The 27,313-nt window shown below is 36.8% G+C and overlaps 1 protein-coding gene across 2 annotated transcripts; it reads right to left on the reverse strand.

The window, feature by feature from the left end:
• Positions 1-301: 301 nt before the first annotated feature.
• Positions 302-24,881, reverse strand: ZC3H11A (zinc finger CCCH-type containing 11A). Of its 2 annotated transcripts, XM_081298135.1 has the most exons (16): positions 24,749-24,881; positions 22,786-22,905; positions 17,954-18,077; positions 16,202-16,405; positions 15,955-16,071; positions 15,661-15,741; positions 14,411-14,521; positions 13,344-13,406; positions 11,737-11,835; positions 10,824-10,892; positions 5,758-6,261; positions 5,357-5,436; positions 3,862-4,192; positions 3,393-3,559; positions 2,663-2,730; positions 302-2,291 (listed from the first exon to the last, which is right to left on the reverse strand). In XM_081298135.1, the coding sequence occupies exons 1-16, from the start codon at positions 24,800-24,802 to the stop codon at positions 2,033-2,035; spliced, it is 2,451 nt and encodes an 816-aa protein (XP_081154261.1). In that variant the 5' UTR covers positions 24,803-24,881; the 3' UTR covers positions 302-2,032. The 2 variants fall into 2 exon arrangements, with proteins under 2 accessions (XP_081154261.1, XP_081154262.1); XM_081298136.1 differs by lacking the exon at positions 10,824-10,892.
• Between the last annotated feature and the right edge of the window lie 2,432 nt (positions 24,882-27,313).

Here is a 27,313-nt window from a genome sequence, read left to right on the forward strand (position 1 = left end):
ACTGAATCTAAGATCATTTTTAAACCCTCCCTTCTTTTAAAAAATGGCAGCACTTAAATTACAATGATAAGGACCAATTGTCAGTGTCAGAAAGAATCCTTACATATAATTATATGCATTCTTACCTAAAACATACAACTAAAATAGCGCATTTAAGGGTAAGTCTGGCGATCTGTTCTTGCATGATTTCTAAAGCCAAACAGAAACTGAAGCACTTATACAAAGGGTCAGTAACACTCTGACTGGGGGCCTCTGATCAAGGCAGAGCTAGGTGAAGTGATTTAAGACTACTTAACTCATGTCAAGACTTTCCTACACCAGTTTTATTTAAAACACAAATAAGTATTTCTCTTTCTATAATGGCAAATGGTTCAAATAATGCTGAACATGAATCATCGACTAATACAAGGGCTTTAAATATGAAACAAAATTATTTTTTAAAAAAGAAAAAGAATAAAGGTTATATATACAAAAAGGATCTGGAATCAGCTGATTCCTAAAATGAAATGAGTTTATAAAATCTGGTGAAACTGCAACATTCCACCCCTGCTTTGGAGAAGGGCTATCATACAACATTCAGTCAGCTGAAGATGGATGGGTAGAGGTGTGTCTATACATAAATTTCAAGTCATTTTTGCTTGTGCAGAATCATCCAGATCTTCCCAAGACTGAATGGGCAGTCCTGTGGCTTTCTTCCTTTTCCATATTCCCAAACAAGGCTATATGAAGTTCAACTCTTGATGAGCCGCTTACAACAGCAGTTCCTTAGGAGCCAACGTGACAGGTGGTTCAGATTTCCCTTTGAGAAACAAAACTGGCCACCTACAGCAAAGTATCAAAATGGACAAGTCCTTCTTTTCTCCTCCTTCAGATTATGTACAATATGTCTCCTTTCAAGACTCTCATCCTCATCATTCTTGTTCCTTCACAAGTCTAAACCTTGAGGTGATATGAAGGAGACCAACATCAAGAAAAGAAAATTCAATTCAGAAATGAAGAAAACTGGAAGGCATACAATACACCCCCAGAGCATCTCAATATCCCTGCTACAGTACAATTCAGTGTACTGCTACGGTCCGTAGACAAATATTGGCAGCTTGAATGAGTTCGTTTTTTTTTAATCCTGTGGTGCATAAAGGGCACCAAATAAATATTGGGCAAGAGGAGCTTGCTAGGAGAGTTAGAAATAAAAAATTAACCAATTTTTGTCCCTGTGATAATTCAATGCCAACAGGAGGCAAGTACTGAAGAAGGGACAACTTTCATACTAAAAAAGAATTCCTCTAATCATGTTACCATCTCTTATAAAGAATCCAGGGAATCCCAAGTAGAAAATTAGTTTCAGAGGACCCCTGAGGCACTTTAAAGCCTTTAAAAAAATTACAGTAATAATAAGTTAGCTATTGCTCTTCAGAGGCTTACAGAGCAGCTGAAGCATCAAAATCAGGTCCAAAGAGTTATGTCCGTATTTCAGGTTTCTCGAGCTGCTCAGCCCTCTTTAAAGCTTAGTTGTATCTCCAAATACCTTTAAAAAGACATACAATATAACACAGAGTGAGTGGGGTTTTTTGTTTAGTGGTAGCATGAAATTTGGTCCACAATGGTAGCAGCTGTCTTCGTCCAAACTTAGATAATATTAAGTACATTAAGACAATACATAAAAGAAAGAATACAACAAAAAGGAAAACAGCCAAAACTGACAACACCTCAAGGAGTCACTAGGTTCTCTTGCACCCTTTTCACTTGGATCTCCCTCAGTCTCTTTTTTGTGGAGAAAAGAGTATTAAATAACTTTTTTCTCAAGGATGCTAAATGATGTGGGGAAAAAAAATGGTTATCAAGGGACTGGAAAAATCTGACCCCAAAGAATCCAGGACACATTACAGATAATTCAGAGGTATACTTCTGATTTGGGGCAAATTTGAGACTAAAGAAATGATCACTTCAGGTAAATGTTAAAATAGATACAATAGATGAAACTAAGTCCAGTTTTTTGGTGATTTTTTTTTTTTAAGTGTTCTCACTACCACCTTCAGCTGTCAATCATTTCTGAGAGCTCAAGCAGAAGGTCATCTTCATCCTTTCCAGGATCCAGGTCAATCTCAGCTTCTAATTTGCCTCCTGAAATTTCCCATATTAGTTTCTCAAAATCATCCTCCACAGAGAGTGGGGGCTTTCCTGTTGAGGCAGAGCTGAGCCGGCGAGCTTTCGTGACCATTTGGGATGAGGAAGGGCCAGATACTTCTGGGGGTAAGGAATCTGAAGAGGACTGGGTTGGAGGCAGCACAAAACTGTAAGAAAAATAGAAGGGATTATCAGAACTAATTGTGCCAGTTTTCAATGGTTAGCTCACCCACAGGTCTCAGGAATACAGAGTTAGCAAAAAATTATTTCTGAGGACACAAAGAATAAATGATTTCACTGTTTTGGAACAAAGCATTTTCATAGTTCTGAGTATAATTTAGCCAGGTATGAAAAACATTTTCTAGATAATGTGGCACCAATGGAGAACAGCAATCCCGAATTTCATGCTTTCTTGCAGTTAACTTGAAGTTCATATTTGTTTAGCTGGGGCTAAACTGTAAAAACTTAGTTACTTATCCATATCATTCTTGATAGAGTAGAAACAACAGTGGCCTAGAGTTTGGTTAAGAAGAATTACCTGTCTCTAGGTTTTTCTGTCTCAGGCATGGTGATTGGTTTGTCCTCAGAGAGGAGTGGGACAACAGCCTACAAAAGAGTAAGGTAATTCAGTGGAAAAGACAGGTTTTTATATTTGAGCATATTCATAACTATCATTCTTCTATTATTTATTTGCAGTACTGGGGACTGAACCCAGGGCCTCACACATGCTCATCAAGTGCTCTACCCATTGCTGTTTAGTTTGAAACAAGGTTTTGCTAAATTGCCCAAGCTGACCTCACACTTGGGATCCTTGGGCTTCAGTCTCTCTAGTAGCTAGGATTTCAGGTGTGCGCCACCTCATGTGGCCATCCTTCTTTTTTTTTCATGGTGCTAGGAACGGTACCTAGGGCCTTGAACATGCTAGGTAAGTGCTCTACTACTGAAGTTCAGCCCCAGCGTAACAGTTTTATCATTATGTAAACTTGGGAATTCAAGAATCAATAATCCAAAGGTTGAGTGTACAAGGAAATCATATATCTTGCCACCTGAAAACTGGCTTTTAAAAATCCTGTCCTCCCATACTTCACAAATATCTGTAAATATCACAAAAACTGTAAATTTAAAATAGAGTAACAACCTAAACAACCTAAATGCTCAGGAAATGGCAGGAAGTGTTAAACACAGATATAGGCAGAACACAATGGGGAGTTTGTTTTTTCTACCACATAGTATATAGTACCTACTGCTAAGGTGGAACTTCTACTTACCACAGCTGCTTTTTTGGCTGGGCTTTCTTGCAGGACACTACTAGAACTGAGTGGCTTCACAGCTGCAATGACAGAAGGGTGCACCTCCACTGCCTTGCGTTTTGGGGCCAATTTGGGAGACGAAACAACTTTAACCACAGATGGCTTCACATTTACTTTGGGTTTAGCTATAAGAGAGAAAATATTAATAGCTAGAAAAATCTTTTTACATAAAAGTAATTCAGAATAAAGTAACAAAATTCCTTGAGTACTAGGAGTAACAAGAAAATATAAATCCACACTGAAAATGATCCACTACATGTGTTTATTATGTAGATATACATTCTCAACCCCTTTTACTGGCTTTTGAATCTGTTATTATTCTATTCTTCAAAACCAGAGAAAAGATGTACTATAAAGTTTTGGACAAAGTTTTCAAACTTGGTAATTCTGATGTCCTAAAGCAAAACATACTATAGAAAACACTCACCTTTACCCCTTTTTTCCAAAGTCTGTGCTGCACATTTCACATTCAATATGGAGTCCCCAATCCCTGAAGTTTCTACCTCCACCTTCTGGGATGACTTTGTGGGAAGCCGCTTGGTTAGCTGCCGTGGGAGGCCTGACATGGCAGTGAGCACTGGTTTTTCCACCACTTGGGTATTGCAAGAGGCTGAATCTCCCCGGAGGGGCGTCAAAACTGATTTTTCCTTTTGTGAACCTCCCCACTCCTGCTGTTTCTGCATGTGTTTCTCTCTCATGGTCTCACATTTCTTAACTGGAATTTTAGTGATATCAATTCCCATAGTTTCATCTGGAGCCTATGAACAAATTTAAATGACAGAATTAAAATTTAGTACCTCTAATAATCTAAGCTTGTTATTTATAAAGTGTTGAGCTAAAATGTAAATTAAGCAGATTGTAACATGATATAGAACCTAGAGAAAAACTCTTTGATATTACATAGGGAACATGCTGCTAAAGATGAAAGGTTAAAACTGAAGATGTATGAAACAGTAAAAAAAAACAAAACAAAAAACAAAAAACAAACAAACAAAAAAACCCACATTATATAGGCTAGATAACTATGACCCCAAGTCAAATACTAATGCCTACTAAATAATCACCTTTACAAAAGACCTAAGCACAAAAATATTACTTTATAAAACAAAATCTAAGCGCCCAGAAAGATTATATGCATATAGCAGAATATTTTTATGTAGTCAATAAATACAAATTTCTTAAAGATTCACTAATATGGTAAAGTGAGTCTGCAAAATGACAGTAGAATTCTACATCATGTTCTAAACATGAATTAAACATTAATAGACTCATACACACACACACACACACACACACACACACACACACACACACACATATAAAACAAAAAACTTAAAGGAAATCCCTGAAAAATTTAATGGTGGTTACATCTGGGTCGGACAATTATAGGATTTGTTAATTCCTTTTTCTCTTTTTATGAGATGGGCCTCACTATGTGTCCAGGCTGGCTTTCAACTCTTGAGCTCAAGTGATCCTTCTGCCTCAGCCTGCTGAGTAGCTGGGACCACAGGCACAAGCTACTGTACCTGGCTTGTTCTTTCTTTTAAAAAAGAAAAGTTTCTCAGCTGGGCATGGTGGCACACACCTGTAATCCCAGCAGCTTGGGAGACTGAGTCAGGAGGATCACAAGTTCAAAGCCAGCCTCAGCAACTTAATGAGACACTTAGCAACTCAGCGAGAACCTGTGTCTAAAAAAAATATAAAAAGGGCTGGGGATGTGGCTCAGTGGTTAAGCACCCATGACATACAGAAAATTATAGGAAATGTTCAGAGAAAATTAAAAGCATACCCGAAGTTTCAGTGAAATGTTAAATAGACATTAATTATAATCTGAAACTAAAACACTTTACCATTCATCTAGCCTTCACCATAAAAAAAAAAAAAAACAAAAAAAACTGCAAAACAATCTTAAATTTACTCACCTCATTAGCCTCAGCTACAGTAGCACTGGTCTGAGAAGCAACTTCACTTCCTTCCTCGAGTTTCTTCTCTTCTTTCATACCTATATTCACATTAAAGACATCATCAGGTCTACCATTTTGGCTGCAACTTTGTGAAAGTTGAAGTTAAACTTTTGTTAATGAGAATAATGATAAAATGATAAAGAAAACGAGATTTAAAAACCCACTGGTCTTATAAATTCTTAAAATGCATATTAAAGTATTGAAGGTCTACACAGTGCAACTATAAACAAATAGCTTAGATTCTTTGAATCCAGTGCTTTTCAAAGTTATCTGAACAAAGTTTTCAAAGAACTTCTATGAAGATCCCAGGGGCACACTGTTTTTTCTGGAATAGTATTTGGGGAAGTGGCACTACACACCTGTTCTTTTGGTGATTCGAAGTAGCCGCCTTGACCCTGGGGCAGGCTCAGGGTGAGGCTGGGAGCTGGTGCTGCTCTCGGTGTTCTGCTGCACCCTTAGTGCCTTCTCCAGTTTAATTTCTTCTAGAGTCTTAATGTGTACCTCCTGCATAGACTTTGTTCTACCTGCAGGTTCCTCTGATTGTCCTTTGCTGATAACTATGGGTGGCAAAACCACTGCTTTTTTAACTTCACTATCAGTCTTTAGCTTGATGCAAGTGGCATCCTTTTTGCTTTTTTGTCTCTCTGTTTCCTGCTGCCGATGTTTTTTTTCAGCCAGGACCTCAGAGAAGGTTTTGATTCGGATGGTGGAGGAGCTTCTTGTTCCTGAAATAGAATCATCAGCTTTTGAAGGTACTTCTGTCTTGAGTTTAGTTTGCAATTCTCCACGTTTTTGACTGGCTCTTTCAAGGAGAATTTCTTCTAATGTCTTCACATGGATTTCACCAGCTTTATTAACTCTCTCTGTTTTAGAAAAAATCATGTCATTATACTTCAAATGTATCTCTTAAGATTTCTTTACTCTAGGATTAAGACAGTTCAACAGAAAGGTATCATTTAGGTAGGCAATTAAAAGGATCAAGAGTATAACATTAGTTTCACTCTCAATTTTAAATTAGTGGCTGGTAGTGGAGCACTCCTCTTATCCCAGAAACTCAGAAGGCTGAAGAAGGGGGATCACAAGTTCAAAGCCAGCCTCACCAACTTAAGACCATCTCTTAAAATAAAAAATTTAAAGGGATGGGGATTTGGCTCAGTAAAGGAGTGCCTGTGGTTTTAATCAGCAGTACCCCCTACCCCTCCATACAAATTCAGATTACTGTATATTTCAGGCAGTAGCACTCAAAGAAAACTAAGGAGGTTAAAAATTTCTGATTTGTATTTCTACTAAGAAGCTAATCCCCAAAGAACCTGAAAACTATTTATTAGTTGAAGAAATGTGTTATTATAAATCTTAGCAATAAAAAAGCAATAATTCTTCTATCCAAAGATATAAACCTGTACTGGACACTGTACTAGAACTATAAGAAAGCAAAATATAACCTCTGCCCTAGTGTAGTTTTGAGTTTGACAGACCAATAATTAATCCAGCAAAAACAAAATATGCTAATAGTAACTGCACACAACAAGAATGTCAACTGTTGTCCAGGAGCTAGTTGAGGGCAACTTCAGAAGAAGTGATATTTTAATACCTTTATTTTATTTATTTATTTTTATGTGGTGCTGAGGCTCAAAACCAGGGCCTCACATATGCTAAGTGTGCACTCCATCACTAAGCCACAACCCTAGCCGCAAAAAGAAGTAATATTTTAAGGATATTTTTTAAGGATAAAAAGGAGGTCACATAGGTGACAAGATGAGAATAATGAGAAACCCTTATAAATTGGCACTATCCAAGAGCTTCTCCCCACACTACCCACCAAAGGCATAGAGAGAGGGTTATTTAAGAAAGCAGAGGCACATTCAAGGGAGAATGTGGGCTAACATGAGAGTGAGAACCTTTAGGGGTAAAGAAAGGAATATACTCAAGCAAAAATGTGAGTCATCTTCAGACAGAGGAATAGCCCTGAAGAAGTTAGTTTTAATGATATAGCAATCATTCTATATCTGTTTAAAACTAAAATATAAATTTCACAAAAGTGCTTCTGAATTATGTGTTTAGGGCCTTTTGTTTTGGGTACTAGGGACTGAACCCAGGAGCACTCTACCACTGAGCTATATCCCCAACCCTTTTAAAATTCCTTTTGAGATAGGATCTCACTAAGTTGCCCAGGCTGGCCTTGAATTTGCAATCCCCTGCCTCAAGTAGCTGGGATTATAAGCATATGCTACCATGCCCAGCTCTCTTTAGCTTTTTAAATTACAGTTATAAATTCTTCCATTTCAAGATGGCAGATCTATCTTGGAATTACCACTTAAAGTAACAACATGAACGTGACATGGAGACCCATTTCCCTTCCCTACCGAAATTTCACTGAAATGATAGAAGTTAAAATTAGAATAAATCTCTACTAATAAGAAAGGATGCCAATAGTAGAGTATAAATCTTGAAGAATTTAAGACAGAAAGCAGATATCTGGATTCAAAGAAAAATGGAAAAAGAAGAGTTAATGCAGAGGTGGGTCTTGTTCTTCCCAACAGAACCAAAATAAACTGTGAAATTTGGTTTAATTAGTATGAAAATCAAAAGTGGGGTTCTGGGATGGGATGCAGCTCAATGGCAAAGTACCTGCCTATCATGCAAAGGCCATGGGTTCAATCCCCAGCATAGAGGTGGGATGGGAGAAGAAGCAACAGTGGGCTCAGAGATAACTATTAAGGTAGAAATTGAAGGACTGGGGCAGTGGTAGAGCACTTGCCTAGCCTGAGTGAGGCCCTAGATTCTACTACCAGAAAAAAAAGAAACAGAGAAAAGGAAAAAAAAAAAAGAGAGAAATTAATTAATCAGTTTTAGAACTGCCAATAGAATAGCTCAGTCAGTTATGACCTCTTCCTGAGAATTATTCCTTTTACTTTTTTTGTGTGTGTATGGTGCTGGGGATTGAACCCAGCCCAAATTACTCCTTTTAAAGAAGGAAAGTCTGGGCCAGTGAAAGAGTACTTGCCCTGGATTCAATCCCTAGCACCAGTGGAAAAGACAAGAAGAAGAAAAGAGGAATCTACTCAAGATATGAAGATATCAGGGTTGGAGAGAAGTAAGGCATGAAAATTATAGACTTTTACAAGTATGAAACGGAAAAGCAGAGTTGGGAAGAGAAAAGCAAGAAAAGGAAAAATGTTTCTCTGAAAGTGAAAAAAATCTTTGCATGTCTGTAATCCCAGCAACTAGGGAGGCTAGGGCAGGAGGATCACAAGTCTAGGCCAGCCTTAGCAACTTGAGAGAGACCCTGTCTCAAAAAAAAAAAAAAAAAAAAAAAAAAAAAAGGCCAGGGGATGAAGCTCAGTGGTAAAGTAGGACACCTGGGTTCAATTCCCTAGTACTGCAAAAAAAAAAAAAAAAAAAAAAAAAAAAAAAGTCTTATTGTGGCCACAATAAGATCCCCAGCTTTCCGGCCTGCAATCCATATAGGTGGGTGTTAGTATACCTCCTCTACTTGACCAGACATAAATCAAGTCTCCCACTCAGAAGAGAGGATTACTTTGGAAAATCGCCTTTAGAACACAGAAGAAACTTAGCCCAGCCATTTAACTACAGAAAAACATCATCAAAAATAAAATAAACTAAGCACGAAGCCAAAACAATGCATTCATACAAATGTTAAAAACAGATTCAGGGTTGGGGATGTCATTCAGTAGAATACTTGCCCAGTATACATGAAGTCCTGGGTTCCATACACAGCACCCAAAAAACAAAATCCTAGATTCAAATCAGAAACCCTAGAGCAACTTGAAATTAGACTGTGAAAAAAGGAAAAATGAGAGAACAAAAGACTAAATACTGAAAATTAGATGAGGCTGGTCCCAAATCAGCCATTTAGAACAAGGCCGGCAAACTATATGCTGGAGGCCAAATCTGACCACCTCCTAATTTTGTAAATTAAGTTTGTCAGAACAAATCCACACTCATTCATTTACACATTACGCATGGCTACTTTCATACTACAATGGCGTGAAACTGTGGACCACAAAACTTAAATTATTTTTGTTTCGTTTTTTTGCAGTGCTGGAGATTAAACTCAGGGCCTCACACATGCTAAGAAAGCACTTACCACTGAGATAACCCAACACAAAGCCTACAATATTTACTACATGACACTTTACAGAAAAAATATTTTGTTAATCCTGATCTAAAATAAAATAAAGCCAAACAAAAGTTCATAGAGGGTGAGGGGAAAAACAAAGGGATGGAAAGTATAAAGACAAGGTCAAGAGACATGGGAAGCATATGAACAAAGTTCTAACATCTTTTCTTATTTTTTGGTACCCAGGGGTGCTTAACCACTGTGCCACATCCACAGCCCATTTTATTTTTCATTTAGAGACAGGGTCTCACTAAGTTGTTTGGGGTCTTGATAAATTGCTGAGGCTAGCTCTGAACTGGTGATCCTCTCATCCCAGCCTCCTGAGCCACCGGGATTATAGGTGTGTGTCACTGTGCCCAGTTCCAACATCTTTCATATGAAAACCAAAAACAAAGATGCAAAGGTCATACTCAAAAGAAATCAGAAGAATGTTTTCTAGAATTAAAAAAACAAGTTCTTAGATGCAATGAGCTCAATGAATACTGTTCAGAACAAACAAAAAGGATGTATTTAGGTCCACTTCAGTGAAGTTGCAATGTATTAGGCAGGAAGAGAAAAAAAAAAATCCTAAAGATTTCTGTTGAATAAATTTAGGTTATCCAAAAAAGAATTAAGAATGTCCAATGTCAGACTCTTTTTATGATGCTAGTATAACATTAATATTCAAATCTGTTAATGGAATGAAAAGAAAAAATATAGACTATCATCATTCATAAATACTGATGTTAAACTTACACAAAAAGTATCACACATATAAATCTTGGAATTTGTAAACAAAACAAAACAAAAACACAAAAACCAAAAACAAATGCTGGAGAGTGGGAGGTATAATTCAGTGGTACAGCACTTGGCCAGCATTTATGAGGCCCTAATTTTGATTCCCAGCACTACATCCAAGAAAGCTGGATGGCTGAGTGCATGAATGCTCATTTCATTATACTTTAAATTGTACATGTATACACAAATCTTATGTAGTTATATTACATAATTTTAAAAAATATTATTGCATAGAAAGAATATAAGAGAAAAAATTAAAATTACCTACAACCTCAAGATACAGATAAAATTAGTATTAACATTTTGGTGTTGTATTTTTAGTGGGGGATCCTTCCCTCCTCCCAGTTTTAGGGTCAGTCAAACCCAGGATCTAACACATGCTAAGCAAACACTTTATCTCTGGGCCACATTTCTAGCCACTTTTTTTCCAGTTATTTTCTATGGCATGTACTTACCATGCCATACAATCATGCACATCATAATCATCTTATGAGTCTATTTATGTACCTGTGGCTTCCTCATTATTTGAACCAGCTGACATGCCTAGTCGCTCCTTCAAAGATTTGGAAACTTGCACTACAAAAAGACAAAATTTCAAACTCAAAAGTTGAACAGAGACTTTTTATATTCAAATATTTTTTCAAAGTTCATGAATTAAGCTATAGTTCTAATGCAATTAAAAAAAATAACTCAAGGTCTTAAAATTTTTCTTCTCCATAGAGCAGACTTATATAAACCCTGAATTCCCTAGAGCATTTTGTAAAATTTCAAAAAAATTTCTTTATACCTCAAAAGCAAAAACTACTGAATTCAGGGAAATAATTCTGTTACTGTACACTTTCTAAATGTTTTGGTACCAGGCATGGGAATACACGCCTGTAATCCCAGCGACTTGGGAGGCTGAGGCAGGAGGATCCTAAATTTGAGACCAGCCTCAGCAACTTAGTGAAGTCCTAAGGAAGTTAGCAAGACCAAATATCAAAAATAAAAAGGGCTAGGGATGTAGCTCAGTGGTAAAGTGCCGCTGGTTTCAATCCTCAGTACCAAAACAAAAAACACAGTAACTCCACATGCTTTGAGTTCTTAAGAAAGCCCCCCAAAGTAGTTAGAGGCAAATGCAAATAAATTTCTTAAAAAAAAGAAAATATATATATATATATATATATATATATATATATATATATATATATATATATACACTTTAGTTGTATTTGAACACAATATCTTTATTTATTTATTTATTTTTATGTAGTGCTAAGGATTGAACCCAGCACCTCGAGTGTACTAAAAAATAATAATTTATATGAACAAAAGGATGAAGAACCACAGCTGTTAACATTATAACAAGGGTAATTACACACGTATACACACGCACACCAACACACACACACACACCATGTATTAAAACAGAGATACCTACCTTTTTTTGGTGTTTTCTCAAGGTTGGTTTCTGGAGCTTCAACTTTCTTCCCTAGCCTCTGTGCAAGGCTCCGCTTTAATGGGGGATCATTGTCACCACCTACAAATAGGGGGAACTTGTGGAGGTCAAAAAATACAAGCAAAAAGAGACAATGATGACTACTTCTAACAGGTTTTCTCCATTTGCATGGTATGTTTGTTCACTAGCTTCCCAAAACTCTATGTTGGAGAAAGAACAAAAGTCCCAGAAAGAAAAGGTAAGGGACAAAAACCTGAAATGCATGAAAGAATATTTACTGAGTAACTAACATACTTGATCATACAATGTACTGATCCTATGGAGAACCACAAGCCCTGGTGAGGCTGAAGTTTAGAACCAGGAATGTGAAAAACCATCACAAAAAAATCTTAGCTTGCCAAATGCTGAATCCATAATAAATTCATCTGAATATGACCTTAGGAAAGTTATTTAAGCCTTACTAAGTTTATGCTGAATGCATAAAATATTTGCTGGCATTTATTAAGTGCCAGTATTATGCCTAGTTTCCTCATGGTGCTGAGGAATAGTTGAAAGTGTACACTTAACAAATCCACATCAAATATCATATTTCATTCATAAGGCTTGATATAATCACTCAAAGTTTTTTTTTTTTTTAAATTACTTAGGGTGATATCTGCATAACTGAGTCAATAAAAATCACACTTTCTGACTGAAAACTTGAAATGCTACTAAGTTCAAAACAGTTTTGAAGACAGGGCAGTGAGAAGAGTATGGAAGAAAACAGAATGGAGACAAGGTTCCTGCTTTTTTTTGGTACCTGGGAATGAACTCAGGGGCACTTGACCACTGAGCCACATTCCCATCACTACTTTGTATTTTACTTAGAGACAGAGTCTCACAGAATTGCTTAGAGCCTAAGTTGTTGAGGCTGGCTTTGAACTCACAATTCTTCTGGCTCAGTTGGGATTACCGGTGTGTGCCCAGTGAAATGGAGTAGTGGTTAGGGGAAGGCTTGGGCACAATGTGAAAATAAAATATAAAATAAATTTATATATGCCTGGCTCAAGGTTTCAAAATTTGAGTACATAAGACAGTAATAAGAAATCTCTGAACTAAAAAAATTCAAAATATTTTTTTGACGGTGCATTATAATAGATATAAAGTAATGATGTATTCATCACTGTTTTTTAAACCTAATACTTTCTACAAAGTTGGTCATGGCCAACAATCTAATTAAATTTTAACACTTTAGGGGCTGGGGATGTGGCTTAAGCAGTAGCGCAGTCGCCTGGCATGCGTGCGGCCTGGGTTCGATCCTCAGCACCACATACAAAGATGTTGTGTCCACCGAGAACTAAAAAATAAACATTAAAAATTTCTCTCTCTCACAAAAAAAAAAAAAAAAAAAAAATTAACACTTTAAATTCTGAGTTTAATAAAAGGTATAATACACACATAAAAAAATGAGGAAATTTTGTAAGTGCTTTTAGCTAAGAACACAGGGGGCCCAGCAAATCAATTTCAATAGGATTTGAGTTTAGAGAAGATTATCATGCTTATGAACACGCAAACAAAAAAACAAAAGATATGCACAAGATTTATCTTACCCATTGAAAATTTTCGTTTTCCCAGTCTCTCAGTAAGACTCAATCTAACCAAGGGTTCTTCTCCTGAAACGCCAAAAATAGAATTCTCTACTACTAGCCAAGTTTTCAGTACTTAATAACTACTAATAATGGGTACAAAGTATATTCTGACATGTACAAAGTATATTATCACCCTGCCCCAGAATTGTCCTAAAAATCAGGTCTCAAGTCTTAAGGAAATCTATTACATTGAACAATAACAACAACAACAACAAAAAAAACAATTTTAATAATTTTAAGCAGTCAAATGCACAGCCCAAACAAAAGCCAACAGCAGTTTTAATTATTAACAGCAACCAAGTATAATACAAATTATGTTCCAATTGGTTACAGAGCCCAAGCTTTTTACTTTTTAATTTTTTTTGTATCAGGGATTGAACCTAGGGATGCTTAACCACTGAGCCACATTCCCAGCACCTCCCCCTTTTTAAATTTTTTATTTTGAGACAGGGTCTCACTAAGTTGCTGAGGTTGGATCACAAGTGATCCTCCTGCCTCAGCCTCCCGCTGCTAGGATTATAGGTGTGCACCACCATGCCCATCCCAAGCTTTACTTTTGCTTTGGTACTTTGATAAGCTATATTATATAACTTTCTTTTATCACCCCACCATGTAAGATTTCTTTCCTCTAATTTTTGGTTGTTTGGCATAAATTTAAGTGTACCTATTATACTGCAATTTATTCCTTACTAGATTTTAAACTGTTGAGTGAAAAGACTTGTATTTTTTTGTAACTCAAAGCATTTATTACAATTCTTTACCCACAATAAGCCAATAAATTAGCTGAATGAATATAAACAGTAAGTGTATAAATTAAATATAAATAAATGTGAGGATGGCTTAATTAAGTATTTCTACCTTTTAAATGGTAGAGCCAAATGTACTTCTTTTTATCCTTATATCTGATCAATACACTAAAGTCTTCATGCAAATCCATAAAAGGTAAAAAAAATTCCTAAAGATTCTTCATTCCCAATGTCTGCATTAAAGTAAAAGGCCAACAACTCTCAGATCTACCTATACCTTACCTTGTTTGTTTGACAGAGTTACTGTCCTCACCACAGTTCGAACATTCTCTTTTTCGGGACCTGGAATAGGCTGAGGTTGGAGTAAAAGACTGGAAACTCCTGCAGAACCTTCTAAATAAGGAAAGTCAAAGAATGGCAAATAATTTGTGGAAAATAAAGGTATCATAAGTTAAAAAAAAAAAAAATTGTCTTTATGACTAGTTAAGTTCAATACTGACTGCTATATGATACAAATCAATCACTTTTCTGTACCTGTCTGCCCAGTGAAATGGGGTAATGTTAGGGAAAGGCTTGGATACAATGTGAAAATAAAATATAAAATAAATTTATATAACTCAAATCTATGAGGCACTCAACCTACTTTTATTTACTGGTAAGGCTACAAGTATTCTAAAGTTAATCTCAGAAGTATATTAACCATCAGGTATATCAATTTAACCTTTCCATCTAAAATCATTAAACACAACTCAAGGTTCTTATAGAATAAGCTTTAATATGATAGTTCTTAGAACCAACCATCTTTCTCTCTATATACTACATTTCACATCTTGTCTAAAACTTTTAGGGTTGGAAATATATATTCACCAGATTGAGAAAAGCTCCAGAAGAAAACTCAGCAACTCTCAAGGAAACACTCTTCTATCACAAAATGAAGTTTTTGCCTTCTTTTTTTGGGTGACATGGGGATTGAACTCAGGGGTGCCCTACCACTGAGCCATGTCCATAGCCATTTTTATTTGTCATTTTGAGACAGGGTCTCACTAAATTGCTTAGGGCCTCACTACATTGTAGAGGCTGTCCTACTTCTGTTTCAGTCTCCCAAGTCACTGGGATTATGGGACTGCACCAGCTCTTCTAATTTTTCACTTTCATATAGAGTCTTGCTAGGTTGCTAAGACTGGCCTCAAACTTGCAATCCTGCTTCAGCCTCCCAAATAGCTGGCAATACAGGACTGCGATCAGCATGTTTGCTCTCTTAAGATGGTCCATTTTTTCCCTCTCAACTTATAAATAATATGGTTCTTATATGGTATTCTTTAGAGCTATGCTTGCCATGATACACAGGTTCTTTTAGGTTACTACATATGTCTAGCTCTGAACAGTTAGGCATTGAGACACTGCTGCAAATAAGTCTGTTATACTTAAAACAAGCCACATGACTCAAAATCTATTTGCTCATTTTTGCTGTTGCTTCAAAAAGTGGTAACATACTTGTAAAACCAAACTGTGCCCAAACTGTTGTGACTTACCACCTTGCTTCTTAGATTTTTCTTTCATTTTCTTTGATTTAATTTCCTCAAGAGTCTTTATTCCGAAATTTAAACATTCCCCTGAAAAACCAAAATGTAAATCACATGAAGAACTAGAGTATGGAAGACATTAAAATATTTCTTTAATGAATGACTAAGAGAAAATACGTTTATATAGTATGGGGGAGAAAATAGAGAGATCCATAACTGAACTGAATTTCAAAAGTAATCACAATAGTCTGGACATATTTCAACAGTGCTAAAAGATTTATCAACAACAAAGCCTCTTCTTACCTTGCTTTAAATTGACCCCAGGTTTTCGAGCAGAAGTTACTCGTAATCCATTATGAACTTCAGGAGTTGGTTGCAGGGTAGGTGTTTTAGTTTCATCACCCTCCTCAGAAAACTGGTCTGTACGTCAACATTGAGGACAAATTTACAATTTAAATCAGACTTAAGAGCATTAACTCTCATTCTGTACAATTTAATACATGACTCTGACTGCTTATTTGCCTTTACTAAAGAAAAACCTAAAACCTACCATCATCATCTTCATCATCATCTGCAGCATTGATTACAACTGGTGGATGTGTGGGGCTAGGTACGTTTTCAGAACTTTCTACTTTCATAACACTCCGCAGCTGAGGGGAGGGATTAGACTGGACAGACAATTTGTTCTGCTGAACTGTGAGCTGGCTCGTCTTCACTTCTTCTTCTGATGATTCAGACACGGTGGGCAATACAGCTAAATATACAAAACCAGTCAAATTAAAATTATGATAAGTTTGATACATATTTCCCCAAGACTTTTTAAAAAAAATATCTTTAATTTACATTTATGTGGTGCTGAGGATCGAACCCAGTGCCTCGTGCCTCGTGCATGCTAGGCGAGCACTCTACCACTGAGCCACAACTCCAGCCCCAAGACTTCTTAACCTAATTTTCCCATTTAGGTTTTGAACGTGCAGGGACGAAAAAAAATGGAGTTTTAGCCAATAACTCTTCACTATATTGAAACACAGTGGAAACTCATAAATCAAGACTGGATGTATAGCAGTGGTTTGCAAATTCTATCCATTTAACTTTAAAATTAAGGTTCTAGCAGGGTACAGTGGTGCATGCCTGTAATTCCAGCTACGTGTGAGGCTGAGGCAAGTGCTAGAAAGTTTGAGGTCACTTGGGCAAGCTTGAGAGACCCTGTCTCAAATAAGGGCTGCAGATGTAACTCAGTAGTAGAGTGCTCCTGAGTTCAATCTCTAGTACCACCACCACCATCAAAAGGGGGGCGGGGGGGGGGTGTAGAAAAGACTGATCCTATTTTTTGCACCTAATTAGACATAAAAAGATGTAGCCATAAAATTTTAATCACATAGCAAATGTAGCTATTTATTTATTTATTTATGCATTATTGAGCACTGAACCCCAGGACTTAGTGCATGCCAGGCAAGTGCTCAACCACTGAGCTATACCCCCAGTCATGGATGTACCTTTTTTTTTTTTAAAAGAGAGAGAGAGAGAGAGAGAGAGAGAGAGAGAGAGAGAGAGAGAGAAAAGAGAGAATTGTAATATTTATTTTTTTAGTTTTCCACGGACACAACATCTTTGTTTGTATGTGGTGCTGAGGATCGAACTCGGGCCACACTCATGCCAGGTGAGCGCACTACTGCTTGAGCCACATCCCCAGCCCTGGATGTGCCTTTTTAATGGGCAATAATTCCAGAAGGAAATTACTTTAAAGGGGACTTTGGAAAGAAATGCCAGATTTCTGGAGAATATATATTTTATTATAGCTGATAGCTTAGGGCATGGTTGGCAAACTTTTTCTATAAAGAGCCCAACTCTTCTAGGCCTTGTGGGCCATATGGTTGCTGTCTCAACTATTCAACTCTGCAGGGATAGCATAAAACCGGCCAGACAAAATATGTAACTGAATGGACAAGGCTGCATTCTATAAATGTTTTACAAAATAGACTGAAGACTAGACTTGCCATCCCCTGTGGAATGAAGTTTCTTTTGAGAATCTATATGACCCCTCTATGGATCTGGTAAGAGAATGAGAACTAAAGCAAGCTATAGGAACCTAATCTGGCATGCCAGGAAACATTTGGTTCTATGACTATGTACAAATAATCTGACCTTAATAAGGTTCAGTTTCCTCATCTGCAAAGTGGAAATAATACTACTTTCTCACTAGACTGAAAGAAGGCAATGTATAAAAAGTACTTTGTGTAGTATGTATAGTAGGCATTCATTTAATAATATATATTCTTTTAAAACTAAAAACTCATCTCACTTTTGCTTGGAGGTAGAAACAGGCCATCAACATAACGTCCTCTGTTGTGATGGAAAGCGCAGTTCAGTTTTTGACATCCCATTGGTTGATTTTCCCAATAACAAGGAATTTCACTGCGTTTTTTCTGTAAGAGACAAAGACACATTGTTTTCAAATAAAGAACAAAGGGAATCCTTTATTAATCCAGTAATTTGTTTTCTGGACAAAGTTAACACAAGGTATAAAAATCTGACACGTGAGGGGCTGGGATTGTGGCTCAGCAGGCCTAGCACGTGCAAGGTGCTGGATTCAATCCTTAGCACCACAAATAAATAAATAAAATAAAATTATTTTTTTAAAAAATCTGAGACATGAGAGATGATTTTTAGCAAAAAGTAGAGAGGTTGCTGAAAGTGACATAGTTTAGACGTAGTGAGATGGAAGGAACAGGAGTACGGTTTATCTGCTAATGTTTCCTTCTTGCCCTCATTCTGAAATCTCTAAAGAAGTAGGATAATATAGTAAGTACCTAAGAATATATGTTAATGTTAGCCATGTGACTTAGAACAATTTAATGCCTCTCAACTTCACTTTCCTTAGCTATAAAATGGGAATGTGATAGTAGCTAAATAATACTCTCAACTTCACTTTTCTTAGCTATAAAATGGGAATGTGATAGTAGCTAAATAATGTTTTTATTTTTTTAAATGAAGATTAAATGAAATAATGCATGTGAAGCACCTAGTACACAGAATCAAGTCAATGAACTGCAGTTATTATTTGAAGATGTAATTTCAAGGTTCTTAGAAAATTTTTCATTCTTGATTTCTCAAAGGCAGGCACATATAACTTACTAAGGATGGTATGCATTCTTCCAAACCACCTCACTGTTATAAAAGAGAACTGGGGGAGAAGAATATCTGCAGGGTTGGGGTGTAACTCAGTGACAGACTCTCTGCCTAGCATGCATAAGGCCCTTGGTTTAATCCCCAGCACCAATGTGGGGAATGTTCAAAGCAACATCATTTGTAATAGTTTAATTTCACAGGGTCCAAGGATAGACTGTTGATTCTCATGAATTATTTAAATAGCTATGTTCTATGAAGTCACTGGAGACACTGAATTAGTGAACACTAAACCAATGCTTCTAAGGGAAATACAGGGTCAGTTTCCTATGATTCTCTGGTCACATCTTCATCAACCAATCAACACATAATCTAGTTCTCAGAGATGCAGCCAACTAAGTCTGTATAGAAATTTTAACAGGTCTGAGACTATTCTCCCTAGAAAGGCCTGTATGCATAGTTGGTCTTTGGCTAGCATCTGAAAATCTGGCCCTTAGAATGCCCCCAGTTAACTGATAATGGGGGGAGAGAAGAGGCTCACTGTGCTTAAACTGTCTGTGCAAATAATATGGTTTATGGTGAATAACGTTCCTTCCTGAGTCTAGAATTTTGGTACATGTTAGAAAACAAGCGCCTAATACCCTATTGGCCATCCCTAAGAAAAACCTGGGAAAGCAAGTCTATAATGGACCTTTCTGGGCAAAAATATCACGAGTTGCTACATTTCATTGCAGAGGAAAGAGTATATTCTGTGCAACTCCCAGGGGAGGGAGTAAGCAAAAACAAACCTGCAGGCTAGCTGGGCATGGCAGCACATGCCTGGAATCCTAGCTACACAGGAGGATTGCAAGTTCAAGGTCAGCCTAGGCATTCAGCATATTTCAAAAAATAAAATAAAAAGGGATCCACATATAGGCTCAATGGTAGAGCGCTTGCCTAGCATGCAAGAGCACTGGGTTCAATTCCCAAAACCACCACAAAAAAAACCAAACAAGCTTGCATGTTGCTTCAGCCAGACTCTCTTTCTCTTATGATCCAACAGTGTATCCTTACTCTACTGTTGTAATAAATCACAGCTGGGAGAATACTGTAGAGAATTGTTCACAGAGATCCTGATATAACTCTCCATAGGAGTTGTGCCTATTTACTCTGCAGGAGCAATGTTACACATGACTTTGCAAAAGTTATACAGTAGGATTTTTCTGAATTTATTTAGTGAGTCCTCTGGCTATCTGCAAGGAAGGGAGCTTAGAATGGAGTTCAGAAATAAAATCTAGAAGCAAATTGAAGTAGTTATATGACCACAGGCATACAATTTGCATATTTAGTCTCTCTCTTTTTTTTTCCCTCATCTCACCTTAACATGTTGGTCCAAAGTCATTACATGGGCGTGAGGGAACCGGGCAATCATCTGGGGAAAGAAAATGGATGGTGGCCCAGAGCAGGATGCTGGGGCCTGAGTACGATATTGGAACTTACAATGGGTTAAGAGGACACTACATGGGAGGATGGCCTGACCAGTGTTGGAGTCTGAGTGGTGAGCAAGGATTCTGTGCACAGATGATCCCCACGTAGGATGAAGAGGCTATACTCATGTAGGCAGAATGCAACGGGCATCAAAGATCCAATTGGTTGAGTAAGGTTGGGTCTTCCTGAGAGAAATTGGTACAAAGTAGGAAAGGAGCATATCACATGGGAGGGTGGCCTACTATAAAGTATTAGAGCCCAAAGGAGTGAAAAGAGCATCTACTGGGGAGATTTTAGTCCAGAGTAGAATACTGGGGTCTGAGTTGGGTAAGGAAAGGTTTCCCCACCATGGAGTAATAGAGGGAGCCAGCCATTGTATGCTACAGTCAAAACAAGATGATCTGGGCATGGTGGTGCATGCCTGAAATCCCAGCAGCTTGAGAAACTGAGGCAGGAGGATCATGAGTTCAAAGCCAGCCTGAGCAATAGCAAGGCACTAAGCAACTCAGTGAGACCCTGTCTCTAAATAAAATACAAAATAGGGCTGGGGATGTAGCTCAGTGGTTGAGTGCCCCTAAGTTCAATCTCCGGTACAAAAAAAAAAAAAAACCCAAGATGAGAAAAGTTTCCCTGTAGAGGGGCAGCCTCATGTGTGTCGTCATAGCCTGAAAGGATGGAAGACGTTGTGTCAAAATATTGATTTACTAAGGGACTGATCAAATAAGTTAAAGCATTAAGAACAATGGGAACCACATTTCTCATTTTTGAAGAGTTAATGAGAGAAGCCTAAACCAAACCCTATGATATCAAGGAACTAGAAGCATCTATGTGAACTCATGTTTTTTTAATAAGCACAAAGTAACAAATTAATTATGTACATGTCCATCTGCATATATACTTATATATTCCGGAGCTCTGTCCACTAAGACAAGCTGGAAGCAATGATATTCCAAGAATAGCCCTAAGCTTAGTTTCTATACACCATTCTTCACTAAAAGAAACCAGTACATCATGGAGAAATGGCTGATTCTAGGGCTTGAGGAGGAAAATTACAGGATAACCCAGAAAATAAGACAAAAAGAAAGGGTTCTAAAGAATGATGAATGATGAAAAGTATATAAAAGTCAGCTTGAAGGGCTCCTACAGGCCCCGTTCGGGTCAAAGTGAGCATTAAAAATAAACAACGATAGTAACGGAGTACAACACATTGAATAAAATGAAACCATGACTTCACACTAATATAAATAAATACCTGGAAAAAAAATTTTTTTTTGATGAGAAACAGGATATTTATAGGGTCTCAAAGTATCTCCCGACAAAAACTTCTAAACTTAAAAAACTTTTTTCTTGAGAAGAACAATCTGGCAGAGACCATTTTAATCAGGTGATCCAAATTAAAACACCACTAATGGGAAAAGTAAAATTGAACACCACCTGATGATATGCAGTGAAAATACTACCTTTGTGATACTTCTGTTAAAGATACACTATCTTAATTCAGTAATGAGAAAATACAAATAAACCCCAGTCAAGGAACATTCAACAAAATAAGTGACCAATAACTACCAAAAGTGTCAAGACCAATAAAAGGCAAGGCAAGACTAAGCAACTGCTCTTGACTGAATAAGACTAAAGCATCATGACAGCTACAGGCAACACTTGAATCTGGACTTGCTCCAACCATAAAGGATATTACTGGGACAACTCGCAAAACCTGCATGGGATCTGAGGGTTAAACAGAGGTAACATATCAATGCTAATTTTCTAACATTGATAGCTTCCTGTTTCCTTTTCTAAGGAAATATTTAAAGTATCTGGAAATGATCAAGAATGTCAGTAATTGACTGCCGAATTGCTTATGAAGATTTATACTGTACTTCAAATTTTCCTGAGTTTGTAATTGTAATTGTTTGGAAATAAGGAATACAGCTGGGCACTGTAGCACAGGCCTATAATGCCAGCTACTTGGGAGGCTGAGCCAGAAGGATTGAAAGTTTGAGGCTAGGCTGAACTGTTTAGCAAGACGCTGTCTCAAAATAAAATTTTAAAAAGATCTTTGGGTGTAGCTCAGTGGTAGAATGTTTGTCTAGAAAGTATAAGGCCATGAGTACAATGCCCTGTTACCAAAAAATAGAGATAAATATATTAGCAACTGCCTTCCAGAAAAATTATACTGATTAATGCTCTGTAACATTTAGTTATTGGCCAGGAGAGGTGGTGCACACCTGTAATCCCAGCAGTTTGGGAGGCTGAGGCAGGAGGATTGCAAGTTCAAAGCCAGCCTCAGCAAAACTGAGGTGTTAAGCAACTCAATGAGATCCTGTCTCTAAAATACAAAACAAGGTTGGGGATGTGGCTCAGTCGTTGAGTGACCCTGAGTTCAATCCCCAGTACCCCTCCACCCTGGCCGCCAAAAAAGGAGCAAACATTTAATTGTTAAGTGAGCATTAATGAAAAAAATAAAAGAAATTTTTTAAAAAAGTGAGCATTAATGTCAGAAATTTCACTGGAACATTATGGTAATGCAAATCAAAAGCTTACATCAATTTCCATGTGTCGAAACCTGCACACCTGTCGAAAACAGCGCCCTTCCTGCCATAATGTGCAAACAGTTTCATTTCCTAGTGCAGCTTCACAGTGACGGAATGGGCAGCTGTCACCCTGTTAATAAAAAAGAACATAAAGAATATGTGTAACTGAAATAGGCATCCTAGGTAAAAAGAGTCTAGAATCTAGACAAACATAAATTAGTAAGGAAGACAGGTATGGTAGAAAATAACTGAAATGGGATGACTATAATCTACTTCTTGACAGTATCCTTCATCTGACCTGACAACCTGAGTGACACAAGCTGAAAGACAGGGTTGAAAACGACAGAAGTTGTTATGTATTCAATAAAATATCTTACAGTTCATCTTCAAAAGCATTCCACACATCCTAACTTGTGTAATTCCAGCTTTTGGGAGCAAATTACAAAGTTAACAGATAAGGACTTAAGTATACTCAATCTAGGGCTCAGTCAGTAGAGTAATTGCCTTATATGCACAAGGCCCTGGGGTTCAATCCCCAACACCAAAAAAAAAAAAAAAAAAAAAAAAAAAAAAAAAAAAAGGTGTAATCAATCTATAACTAATATAATTTAAGCTTCTCTTCATATCTTAGCTGAAATAAAATGCAAGTGTGCAAACTGCTGTTTGTGAAATAGATTACATTATCAGAACTTTGCTTAAAACTTATTATTTTGTGGAGGTCCTCCCCCAACTCCCAGTTAGGGATTGGACCTAGGACCTTATGCATCAGGAAACAAGCACTCTGCCACAGAACTATACTCCCAATCCTAAAACTTACCATTTTAAATACAACATCAAGATGATTCAAGAAAAAGTTACTATAACACATTAATGTGCTGGGCATGGTGGCATACTCCCATAATCCCAGTGACGCAGGAGGATTTCAAGTTCAAGATCAACCTTAGCAACTTCATGAGGCCCTAAGCACTTAGTGAGGCCCTATTTCAAAACAAAACATAAAAAACGGATGGTGGGGTTGGGGAGGCTGGGGTTGTGGCTCAGCGGTAGAGCACTTGCCTCGAACACATGAACATGAGGCACTGGGTTCAATCCTCAGCACCACATAAAAATAAACAAAATAAAGGTATTTGTCCACCTACAACTAAATATATATATATATATATATATATATATATTTTTTTTTTTTAAAGGGTGAGGGATGTGGCTTAGTAGTTAAGCAACCCTGGGTTCAATTTCCAGTACGAAAAACCAAAAAAAAATAACAACAAACAAAAAAAACCCATACAAATGCACAGAATGTCATAAAGAAGTAACTGAAAGTAGTACCTATCTAAATAGAGATACAGAAGAATCAAGCAGAAAAATAGGAAATTTGGACAAAGACAAAGCAAAAATGCTACAAAAGCATATTTAGAAAGATAGCTTTATGGCTGGGATTGTGGCTCAGCAGTAAAACGCTCGCCTAGCATGGGCAAGACCCAGGGTTCGATCCTCAGCACCACATAAAAATAAAGGCATTGTGTTATGTCCATCTACACCTAAAAAAATAAATATTTTTAAAAAAAGATAGCTTTATATTCTTAGCCACAAGAAATCTGGGAGAAGTCAAATTCAACCCATAATAGTTTCTAAAATATAATACAACCACCCACTCACTTAATACAAAATACATAAAGTCAAAAGAGAATAAGCCATGGATCAAAGTGCCCACAGTTCCAAAGACACTCTGAATAGATTAATTACAGATAAGAGAACACTGATGACTGTGCCACTGGTCATTTCATTTTTTTTAGAATATGGAAAAATTAGTTATATATAAAATGCAGAGAAAAAATAAAATTCTTCTTTAATATAAAACTGACAGCAGATAAACAGTTGAGCAAAACAAAACAAAAGCAATTTAGGATGCATGAAAAACCCTCATTTATTAAAGAAACTATAAATAAAACTAATTCAGTAATATAAATACTTACTTTGGTACATGTAGAATAGAAAAAAAAATAGCAGTCTTCTCCTTGATTAGACATGCTGGGTAAATTCTTAGCCCAGAAAATGGCTTCTTGAAGTAAGCCACTGCTTCCTCAAGGCGAGGGCCAGCGCCAAATCCTTTTGAAATGGGTTTGATCTTCCAAATGACAACTCAATCACAGAAATCGGCTTTAAAACACAATCCTAAAATAAGGAGACAATGAATTAAAACATTTCAGGTAAATTCCTGCAATATTCTCCACCAAATCGCCCTGAGATTACTTTGTTAAAACCAAATTTTAACTAATTATATTAACATACACATGTCGCAACAGAGCCTTATAAACATAATGACTGAGAATATTGTACATTCCCATCTACACATGTTAAAATTTTATTAAAGATAACCATGTCCTTTTTTTTCTTTTGTATTCTCATAGGGTGCCTGTTTATTACTGCTTCAGAATAAATTTATATTTTTGTATTTTTTTAAATTTCAGAATAAAATTTATATAAGTATTGTAACTAAATATATGATCTACATAGATTCATGGGATCTAGGTTACTTTACACAAGATACTTTCTAAATCTACATTTCTAGCACTAGGTTTTTTTTCATCTAAATGAAAAAGTTCAGATAGCTTCATAACCATTTCAAAAGTATACCATTGTAACTAGGTGGGAAAATATTAGCTATAATAATTGGTGAAAGAATTACCTTTGAAAACATCTGAGTTAGCTTATATACTGAAGGTGGCTAAAGAGCTGCACATTATAAGTAAGGGCAAAAGAAGTCTTCAAGACTATTCCCATAAAACAGTAATTCAACAAAACAATGAACATTCTAGCCTCAAGCCCCTGCCACACCCTGGTCCCCACACTAAAGTGTTCAAGAAAGCTTCTATAAAATCCAATATAGGGCTGCAGTTGTGGCTCAGTTGTAGAGCGCTTGCCTAGCATGTGTGAGGCACTGGGTTTAATCCTCTTCATCATATAAAAAAAATAAATTAAATAAAGGTATTATGTCCATTACAACCTCTCTCTCACTCTCTCTACAGCAAATATATAAAAGCATACATGAGAATATGGAAGGGTTTTCTTTATATCCATACACCAGAAGATCAGGTTTCATAAACATTGATCTACCACTTGAAATCAAAACAAACTGAATCTTATCTCCCACTAGTAATTCCTAATCCTAGACTACTATGCCATGATGAAAACCAATCTTCAAGTCCACAACCTAGGTAAGGAGAAGAGTCTGTAACTAACCATGTACCAAAAGTTTTAAACTGCATAAATCCTTTGACCCAATTATTCAATTCCTAAAATTCATCCTAAGATAAGAATATTCAAAAAATATTCAAGGTAATAATACCCAAGAAAATACATCACCATCTTGTTTCTAATGTTCAAAAACCAGAGTCTGTTTAAAAAAATTATAGTACATCCACAATACAACAATGTGCTGCCTAACAGAGTTTGGTACCAAATAGTTAACACTGATATAAAAATATCCCTAGAAATGGGGATGCAGCTTTGGAATACAGTCATAAGTAGAGGCTGGAAGAGTTCTGAAGCCCTTCACAGAAGAAACCTAGAAATTACAGCTAAAAAGAATTATGTTTAAAGGTACTTCTGGTGAGGTCTCAGTTGGAAATAGGAGCAAGTTATCAGAAACTTGAGAAAAGATGATTGTTACAAAATGGTAGAGAACTTGGTGGAACTGTGTTCTGTTGGGTGGAAGGTAGAACTTCTAAGCAAAGACTGTGGATATTTACCTGAGATGTCTAAGCAAACTGTGGAGGAACAGCATGTTTTTGCCTTACTGTTGACAGGAACGTGCAAGAAGAGATATATCAAGGAACTATTAAACAAAAAAGAAGCAGAGCTTAAAGGTTTGGAAAATACTTAGCTTATTCATATGGGGATGGGGAGAATCAAGCAAAGTGATGAAGACCTGTAATCCTAGTATCTAGGGGCTGAGGCAGGAGGATCAGATGTTCAAAGCCAGCCTCAAGGAATTTAGTGAGGCCCTAAGCAGTTTAGTAAGACCCTGTCTCAAAAAAAATAAACATCTGTTCTATGAAAGAACTGATAAGAGGATAAAAAGATAAACCATAGGTTGGGAGAAAATCTTTGCAAGACAGGTAACTTGGCAAGACTCTGTCTCAAATTTTTAAAAAGGGCTGGAATAGCTCAGTGACAAAGAGTTCAATTCGCACCACCACATATATAAATATACACACACAAAATTTGTACGTGTGTGCACATGTGTGTACATATACATGTGTGTGTGTGTGTGTGTATTATTTTTCATTAAGGGGTAAAAGGTAAATTTTCATTAAGGGGTAAAATAGTTTGAATTGCAAATTTAGGTCTGCAAAGCTCCCTCAAAGTTAAGCAGAATGTGGGGAGATTGAATCTTGAGTAGATAGGCACTTCCTTACTAATGTTTCAACAGAAAGGATCCTCTATGTATGTTTCACATTACTGGACTTCTATAACTTTCATTAGGAAAAAAATATGAACATAATTGCTATTTTAAAAAATGGCAATTTTGGGGTTAG

The sequence above is a fragment of the Spermophilus citellus genome (genome assembly GCF_964194105.1).
Source record: "Spermophilus citellus genome assembly, chromosome: 6".
Classification (NCBI taxonomy): domain Eukaryota; kingdom Metazoa; phylum Chordata; class Mammalia; order Rodentia; family Sciuridae; genus Spermophilus; species Spermophilus citellus.